A 9739-nucleotide genomic window follows, 5' to 3' on the forward strand; every position below is an offset into this window, starting at 1 on the left:
AACCCAAATATATGTAAATTAACTCTTTGACATATGCTAACTATTTGTCTTTATTTAAACAAAAAATAATTGTAGGGCTTAATTGGGGATGTTTAGCATCACAGTGGACGCGTTAGTACAGCAATGTTTCAAATCGACTTGAAGATAAAGGGTTAACTGCACAAGGAAGTACCTGTGTGGTCAATAACAAAGGTCGAAGTCCATAAACAAAAGGAGAGAGAGAGAGACACACACCCGGAATCACACCAGTTTCCTCTTTCCAATCAAGATCACATTATTTCTGTTGCGCTCGAGTGGATGCTGGATTAAATGTGGCTACGCTTTACATCTTTAAAAAAGTACTACCTGACAGTATTGTGTCTCTAGGAAATGAACAGCCATCTCCAGAGACAAGGCTCTGCTACAGCAGGTAAGCTGAGGCTGTGTGCTCACCTGTACGACCGCACAGCCTCCACCTATTAGCGACAACAACTCTGTTAAACACAACAGCAGATCAGTTATGACTGTTTTAACCTACATCCTACTGAAGGATCTTTATTATACACCATAATGGTACATATTCATACTGTAGTTAATAGATTCCTTCTGCCTCCCAGTCCAAGGAACTGGTTACACCAGCGACCAGGGATCGCCACGGTTGCGACGGGTTACCTCTTCACGGTCCGACCAGAATGTTCCTCAGTTTAACTGGCTCCCAGCCTCCGCGGCCCAGGAGGATGCAGGGCAGGAAGCAGCCGTACCCCCTAAAGACCTCCGAGCACTCCCCATGCCAATGGCCCTGAAAAGAGCCATCAGGTAGGCCCCCTGATTGGTTTAATGGTTCCCTGATTACAAATCTTGGGATTAAACAGGATTATGATTACAATTGTGATGATGGTTGTGTGTGGATATTGTGTGGATACAGCTATAAGAGTTAAATCTATGCTATGAATGTTTAACAATGCTGGCATTATTATAATGATCTGTATCGTTGACAGAATGTGTGACATCTTTTACAGTCAGGTCCAGCAGATGCAGGTGCCAGTGTTGTCCAGTTTCCAGTCCTGGAAGAGGAGCAAAGCCAAATCGCTGAGTCGGGCCCGCAAGAGTATTGGAGGATTCCTGCACTATATCACACTCTGGAGGAGGTCCCTGAACAAGATTGGAGGTGCGTGTATGTATGTATGTATGTGTGTATGTGTGCATATATATGTTTGCGTATAAATCTGGGACAAAATATCAACACACGATATATCATTGCCCTTCTTCTTCGTGTGATACGACAATCGATACATTGGGCTAAATATTTGTTTTCTATATAATCTTTTTTGTTTTTGTTTTATGCTTTATTCATGATGAGTTAGACAGGAAGGTATGGGTAAGAGAGAGGGGAGGACTTGAACGGAAGTTAACTAGCCAAAGACGGGTAACTGAACAACCATGAAGAAAGACAGAAATCCTGCACTTTACCCTTTTCAGGGTTATTTGTATTTTTCGTTAGACATTTATCGTGATGTATTGTTATAGGATTGTCGCAGAATCGCAATATTATCGGTATCGTGGGCCATGTATCGCATATCATATTGTATCGTGAGGTATCCTGTGATGCCCACCCTTAATATGTATGAGTGGGAATAAACATACATTTAAACATTAATTAATACCCCTGATACAGCAAAACCAAACACAATTTTGAATATATTGGTCACATTGTTTACCTTCTCTAAGCATATCCATTTTCTTCATTGATGGCACTGCAGGGAACTTTGGAGATGGTGTCCAATCTTACTTCCTGTTCCTGCGATTCTTGGTGGTCCTCAACTTCCTATCCTCCATGCTCATCACTGGATTCGTCCTCATCCCCAGCATTGTGTTCAGATCTGTTGCGTCAGATTCTATGAACGTGACAGATAACGGTCTGTACAGATTCTAGTCTCCTTGCATTAACAGTCTTACCGAGGCACTCTTCTGGCCTCAATGAAATGCAGGATTTTCAGCTTCAATTGAATGCCTAAAACTATTGCTTCTTGGAGGCATTTTCTTATGCTTAGCAAAAAGTACCACATTATTGTATAATGTGGTATGTGGTAATAGTTATTTTATTTATGTTTTAAACGTTGTTGGTGTGAATATTGACATTACACTAATAACCTTCATTATATATATATATATATATATATATATATATATATATATATATATATATTTTTTTTAAATAACCAAATAGTTAAAGGAGGTTATTTTTGAGAAGGTATGCTCAGGGATTCTGAGGCTGTTGTGTTGACAGGCGCAGCAGGCGAATGCAGACAGTATGACCATAAACCAGACCCTCTCGTGAGATACTTCAGCTACTTCCTGGACTTACTTTCTGGAACCGTGAGAAATACAAACACACCCGCATCCATGTCCTTCTATGGATACGAACATGGAAGAAGATTAGATTAGATGGATTAGTTTTTCCTCTTCTTGGTCTACATTTGATTCTGTAATAATTAACATTTGTCTGGGAAATTTGTGTGGTTATTTCCTACCCGCTTTACATACACTGTATCCTCCTTCCCATCATTAAGTTTGAATTACAAATACTTGATAATTATCATGTTCGACAAACTGTGTGCGCCCTTGTTCCTGTAGGGCTTCATGGAGTACACCTACCTGTTCTATGGCTACTACCACAACACCATGGTGGCAGAAAGTGACTTTTCCTACAACATCCCACTGGCTTACCTCTTCACTGCTGTCTTTTACTTTGCCTTTTGTCTCATCTGCATCACTGCACGGTAAGTTCCAGTGAAGACACACTTTTAGGTGCACCAAACTGCTAGATGTTGAGGCAGACTGGCTGTTTGTGTGTGTGTGTGTGTGTGTGTGTGTGTGTGTGTGTGTGTGTGTGTGTGTGTGTGTGTGTGTGTGTGTGTGTGTGTGTGTGTGTGTGTGTGTGTGTGTGTGTGTGTGTGTGTGTGAGAAAACGACCAGTCAACCAGATAACCTCTATTCCCCATTGTTGACTGCCTGCTTGCACAGCACGGGGACTGCTGTTCGTGTTGCTGTGGCAACAGGAGGCGGCGCCACAGGCAGTTACAGTAGGATTGTGTTCACTGGCTGGGACTTTGGTTGCCTCGGTGACAGGGCTACGAAACTGAAACAGAAAAACCTTCACTACCAGCTTCAGGTTAGAGGCTATGCTATTTTTTTGGGCCTCAAATATGTTTAAGTTTATAGGATATCTGGTCCATGCCCAATAAAGTTATTGTCCCCAGAAACCTGAACATTACTTTCTTTCCTTTTCCGTCTCTGTCTCTCTGGACCAAGGTGGACCTTGAAGAGGAGAGGATAAAGAATGAGGCTGCCTCTCTGACCTTGCGTCAAAAAGTATTGCTGTACTCGTCGCGTATTTTTCTGTCTCTCGTTGCTTTCGGCCTAATTATCGCAGCCTTCTTCGGCATTTACCAAGCCACCATCTTCAGCCAGGTCGGTGATGGGTGGTTCTACCTCCGTTTGTTTGTCATCCACATATCTAGTTATCTTTGGCTCATCATATGGTGGTCTGTTTCATTTTGTATGTTTTATCCCTGGCAGAGCAAAGTCAAAGAGACAGGAGTGCTTGGGCTGTTCTATGAGTACCTGCCCTCCATCGTCATCACCGTGGGGAACTTCGTTGTTCCCGTGCTCTGTGACCAGATAGCCATGCTGGAGCGGTATAACCCAAGCATCACTGTCATTGTGGCCTTGCTAAGGTTTGTACGTGTTGTGCATTTAACTGTTGTGTATGTATGCAATTATGTAAGTTTGTATGCATGTGTTCATGTATGTATGTGTTTATGTATGTGGGTATGTATGAGAGACCAATAGAGGAAGGGACACTGTTTTTGAGTGGTTGTTGAAGAACTTAAATTATGTAGATGTAAACAACACATGCATTTGTGTCCAAAATCAATAGCAAACAAAGAGTCAGTTGATAAAACTTTCCAACAAAATTATTTTATGACTCAGGAAAAGTGTGTGTTGAGCTCTCTCCCTCTCTCTCTTACATAGGTCAGTTTTTCTGAGAATGGTCAGTCTGGGTGTCCTCTTGTTCACATTGTGGAGCCAGATAACCTGTTTTGAAGGGGCTCCTGAGGAATGTGCATTATGCCACTACAACCACAAGAGCTACCCAGTAAGTATGTTACTTGCTAAGTATGTTACTTTAATCAATGATTGGTATTATTTGTACTCTGTGCCTGACTATATGCAACCCAGTCTCACGGAAATACGTGACACTGTCACGTCATTTAATCTATTCATTCGTGATCTGGGACACGTAATTTCATTTTTTTCGTGCCAAAAAGCACAAATTTCAAACAATATGACAGCTTTTGACCATCCGTTTCTACTTTCACCTTTTGATTCTGAGAAATTGTGGCAATTCACGGATATTTTTAATGCATGTGCGCTGCTCTGTAGGCAAACCACGACGGAAAAAAGGTAGCTGCTTCATCTCTTCTTTTTAGAATGAGCTTTGTGCTTTTGGCACGAAAAAAAATAAATTACGTGTCCCAGATCACGAATGAATAGATTAAATGACGTGACTCACGTATTTCCGTGAGACTAGGTTGCTATATGAGGTGACGTGACATATAATTCCTTATGTAGTGTTGGGAGACCCGAGTGGGGCAGGAGATGTACAAACTGACGCTGTTTGACCTGCTCATCACCCTCGCTATGCTTGTGCTGGTCGAGTTTCCACGCAGGTAAAGTGTTCAAAATGAACAGAGTGAGAGACGTAAGGATGATTTTATACAACCTCCAGTCTGATGGGTCCATGGCTCGCTTGTGTTCCAGAATGGTGGTTGACAACTCATCCAACAAGCTGGTTCAGTTTCTAGGGCGTCAGGAGTTTCTGGTCCCGGTCAATGTCCTGGGACTGGTGTACGGACAGACGGTCGTGTGGACAGGGGCTCTGTTTTGCCCTCTGCTGCCGCTCCTTAACACTTTGAAATTTGTGATTGTCTTCTACGCTAAGAAGGTGAACACGTTGATATATACACTCAAATTTGAACTCAAATCATGATTTCCAAACATATATCCCTCCCACCCTGATTTAATTATGTTGTGTAAATACACTGTGCTACAGATACACCTCACAGATGTCTGTGTCAAAATAATGTACTTCCTTCTTCCTATATATATATATATATATATATATATATATATATATATATATATATATATATATATATATATATATATATTAAAAAAAATGTCTCCGTGTTTCACATCATCACTGGGGATTGGGCCCACCAGATAACACTCTTCTCCAACTGCCGCCCGGCCGCCAAGACGTTTCGCTCCACCAAGTCCAAGGTGTTCTTTCTGCTGGTGCTGCTGTTTGGCTGGAGCCTCGCGCTGGTAGCCCTGATCTATAGCATTGCCAAGTGAGTAGCTCGCTAACTGTGTATAAACGTGACGGTATTACACTCCCGACAATGAATGTTGTCGGACAAGGGGTCCTATTTAAGTAAATACATCCTGTGCCAGCCTTCCCACTCGAGTGCGTACGATTGTGTCTTCATATCCCGCTCAGGATCCACCCGTCGATGAGCTGCGGGCCCTTCCGCTCTCTCTCCTCAATGTGGACAATCGTTCCTGATTCGTTCTATAGCCTCTCCCTAACGACACAAGGCTTCCTCTACTTTATCGGCTCACAGGGCTTCTCCATTCCCTTGTTTCTTTTCTTTAGGTGAGTGTTATGTTATGTAGTTAACTAGAAAGTTATGTACAATATTTTAATAAATGACTTTTGTATGATGTATTAACAGAGCTATTATCTTGCCAACAGCGTGGTGATGTGCTATTTCATAGCCTTAGCCTCCGTTTACGGAAAAAGTGTGGACTTGCTCAAAGCTCAGCTTAAACTGGTATGTATGTGTGGCCACATACTTCCACTACTACTAGTTTGCCTTGCTTTGTTGTTTAAACTTTTGTCTGAGTGAGTGAGTTATTGTGTGAGAGATCCACCTAGTTCAAATGGGATGGGCTTGCAGCTTTTCAAATGACATGTTTGGTCTGTGGTCAACAGGAGGCCCGCGACAAGCAGTTCCTGGTCAAACAGATTGAAGAGCTCAGTCGAACGCTTGGAGTTGCAAGATAATTCACAATATAAAATTGCCAACGCCACCACCTGCACAACACTTTCTCTTAATTATTTTGCACCTCTGTAATTTAGTTAAATATATATCATTGATCTTGTATCAGTGCATGTCAATTTATTTGAACAAACCTCTTATATCCATGAATGAAATATTTGCCATGCATGGTAATTAAACCGCGTTACCTTGACACCCTCTGGTGCTGACATGTGGAAATGCATCGTTCTGTTATTTTTGTTTACTTCCGGTTTGCATCTTCGGCGAGAAGCTACTGTAGTTAGCAAGCCAAATGTTTATATATGGTTTAATGTTGTAGCTCAACTTTACTTGATAGTATTTTCTCCATATTGGAAAGCTAACTGGGTGAGTTCATGATGAACGGTGGACACGTTTTTAGCTAAGTACCAGAATAAGCTATTAACCATACAAGTTACCAAGACACTTATTTTTTCCTTCAGTTCATTATCGCAACAGACAGCTGATTTGATAACTTCCTTGACCTTATCTGTAAACGCTGAAGAATTGATTGAAGAGGACGATATATTACGATCTATTGTGTTTATTCATATGGTAATTGGTAGACCAGTGCGTCTAGCTAGCTGCTTGCTGCGTTGAGTTGGCAATATGAACATCCTTCCCAAGAAGAGCTGGCATGTCCGTAACAAGGACAACATCGAGCGCGTGCGGAAGGACGAGGCCCAGGCTGCAGAAGAGGAGCTCGAGGCCAAACGTCGCGTGGAGCGCGCTGAGCGAGAGGTGACCACCATCGGTATCTCAATATTATGACATTATGAGCTAGGTCAAACCCATGGTGCTAAATATTCAATAAAATAATAAATGCACTATATTAAAATCCCTTGTATGCATGGCTACAACTTAGTTAGTGCTGCCTTTTTACTATAATGCATCAAACATATTATCCCATACATATACATTTGTTTCCCATAAATATAGGTTTTTCAATTCTCAGCTCAATGTGTATCCTTAGAATCTCATACTGTATTTTTCTCGATTTCCACACAGGCACGCACAGAGTTTCTGAGGAATAAATCCCGAGCTGCTCTCCAACTGGAACATGGAGGGAAGACTGAGGAACTGAGTGGACCAGGAAGGAAAGATGAGGAAACGAGTGGACGAGGAATTAAGGTTGAGGAAACAAGTGGACAAAGTGGAATCCTGGAACATCTCAACTTGTTCCCCCTGGAAGATTCTTCGGAGAAGAAGGGGAATGAGGAGTATCTCAAAGATAAGAAAGATGAGAAGGTAACCAGAATTCCTCTTATCATATAACTAACTAAACAGCACATCAGGGATAGTTTCCATCTCTCTGACCTATCGAACATTTTCCCAGCAATTCCACTTCAGGAATTTCATTCTTTAAAAAGTCTTCTCCAAGGATTTTCCTGTGGTTTCATCGACCCAAATAGTCTCTTAAAGCTCTTAATCAAAATATAGAGACCTTTTGGAAATATTTATTTTTGAATGTCTCTCTTTTCAGGAGAAACAGGAGCGAGCTATCGGGCTCCTGGTGTCCCTGGGCCCTCAGCCCGGCACTGAGGTAACCCCGTGGTACATGAAGACCGAGAAGGAGAAGGAGGAGGAGAAGGAGAAATGGAAGAAAAATCCAAAAGAGCCCGAGAAGGGGATGAGGAAAGGAACCACGGAGGAGGAGAAGGAGAAGCGTGACCGTAGGCTGAAGGACATGCTGGACCCCATGAAGGACATGAGGAAAGCCCTGGCTATTAAAGACCGCAAGGAACCCAAGAGCAAGAGGAGGGAGAAGAGGCCCAGAGCAGAGATGAGCAGCGGACCCAGGTGAGGAAGGCTTCGGGGTAGAAAGCACTGGCTTTGTAAACCAGAGTTCATGTGCTACTATAGCAGTGGTGGGGGGGGGGTATGTCAAAGTTGGAATTAACAGGAGCAATGAACATGAACATTTATCGGTTAGGGGTCAGACACTCTCTGGATACTCTCACGTTTATCATTCGATTATTTCTTCCTTTTCTTGTAACGTGATGAACACATCGCAGCAGCTCAGTATGATGCGATGAACCCTCACGAGTGAGGGTTCCCTGTGGTCCAATAATCAACCGATGTACGATGTGTGTGTCGCATATACTTGTGTATTCATGTGTGTGTACTAGTATATCCGTGTGTATCCGTGTGTGTGTACTAATATATCCGTATGTGTTCATGTGTGTACTAGTATATCCGTATGTGTTTATGTGTGTGTACTAGTATATCCGTGTGTGTGCTAGTATATCTGTGTATTCATGCGTGTGTGCTAGTATATCGGTATGTATCCATGTGTGTATACTAGTATATCCGTGTGTGTACTATTATATCCATGTGTATACATGTGAGTGTACGAGTATATCCGTGTGTGTACTAGTGTTTTCATGTGTGTGTACTAGTATATTTGTGTTTATTCATGTGTGTGTACACTAGTATATCCGTATGTGTTCATGTGTCTGTACTAGTATATCCGTGTGTGTACTAGTATATCTGTGTATTAATGTGTGTGTACTATTATATCCGCGTGTACTAGTATATCCATGTGTGTGTGTTTGTGCGTGTGCGTCCTTAGCTCCATGGAGAAGCTGCGTGCGGAGCGGCTCCAGAGGGAGGGGGAGGAGCGGCGGCGGGCCCAGGCCCTGATCGACCAGAGGAACGGCAAGGTGGCGGACAAGGAGCCGGGGAGGGGGCCGGCGGCCGAGGAGCGCGAGAGGCCCTACAACAGCGCCTACTTCCCGGAGCTGGCTCGCAAACGCCAACGCAAGGACCGGGACAGCTGGCGAGACGAGATCCTGAAGTCGTGAAGTGATGTCCAGCTTTATAAGGACTATAAGGGCCGTCAGAGTGTTGATTGGCAGCCGGTGAACTGGGATGTGTGTTGTGTACTGGGATGTGTGCTGGGAATGAAAGGTCAGATACAAAACTGGATGTTATTCAGGGTTTGTTTGAAACTGTGTTAATACGTGTGTAAGAGCTGAATAATATGTCAATCAACTTAAAAGTCTGACTGTTCTTACCATATAGACAAGATGCTTTTTCTATGGAAATATACATCCTATTTTGAAAGTGTTCATTTTTTTCATGCATTTTTTTTCAGGATTCTGATTTAATGCAAAGAAACCTTATCAGAATGTGTGGCGTTTAATAAACCTGCAATGAGGACATTCAATTAATATATTGCCATACGGAAACAAATTCTCACCATTTAGTACTTATATCATATATAAATATTATCGTTCTGTTTGTTAATTCTTATTTATAAATTACAAACGCAGCATTGTATGTTAAACCTGAAGGAGAATCGATGTGAAGACGCGCCAACCCGATTTCTCCTCCTAGCACGCGGACCATGATAAAGCATGTTGACGCTGACGTAGGCTGGTGGTGGATACCGGAGGAACACAGCCAGACCTCCACACAGCGAGCGGAGAAAACAACACACAGACAAACACAGGATGGACCACCTCGCCGAAGGTTTTCGGGGAATATCATCAGACTCGAGACGCGTAGCTCGGTCGGACGGAAGGCACAATAGAGCACCTCTCAAACCGTGTTTAATTGCGGATTAGGACGGAGAGGGGGGGATCAAACAGGAGGAGGAGAGGGGGGTAGGA

The 9739-nt window shown here is 42.8% G+C and overlaps 2 protein-coding genes across 2 annotated transcripts; both read left to right on the forward strand.

Moving 5' to 3' along the window:
- Nucleotides 1–229: 229 nt before the first annotated feature.
- Nucleotides 230–6269, forward strand: tmc4 (transmembrane channel-like 4). Its single transcript, XM_079735615.1, has 16 exons — nucleotides 230–409; nucleotides 597–795; nucleotides 999–1147; nucleotides 1740–1895; nucleotides 2267–2355; nucleotides 2614–2759; nucleotides 3004–3151; nucleotides 3292–3450; nucleotides 3559–3716; nucleotides 4015–4138; nucleotides 4615–4712; nucleotides 4804–4987; nucleotides 5266–5396; nucleotides 5546–5701; nucleotides 5801–5879; nucleotides 6041–6269. The coding sequence occupies exons 1-16, from the start codon at nucleotides 370–372 to the stop codon at nucleotides 6110–6112; spliced, it is 2088 nt and encodes a 695-aa protein (XP_079591741.1). The 5' UTR covers nucleotides 230–369; the 3' UTR covers nucleotides 6113–6269.
- A 92-nt stretch (nucleotides 6270–6361) lies between these two features.
- leng1 (leukocyte receptor cluster (LRC) member 1) lies at nucleotides 6362–9288 on the forward strand. The gene is made up of 4 exons (XM_079735626.1): nucleotides 6362–6866; nucleotides 7134–7373; nucleotides 7609–7925; nucleotides 8698–9288. The coding sequence occupies exons 1-4, from the start codon at nucleotides 6735–6737 to the stop codon at nucleotides 8927–8929; spliced, it is 921 nt and encodes a 306-aa protein (XP_079591752.1). The 5' UTR covers nucleotides 6362–6734; the 3' UTR covers nucleotides 8930–9288.
- Nucleotides 9289–9739: the final 451 nt, after the last annotated feature.

The sequence above is a fragment of the Pollachius pollachius genome (genome assembly GCF_949987615.1).
Source record: "Pollachius pollachius genome assembly, chromosome: 1".
Lineage (NCBI taxonomy): Eukaryota > Metazoa > Chordata > Actinopteri > Gadiformes > Gadidae > Pollachius > Pollachius pollachius.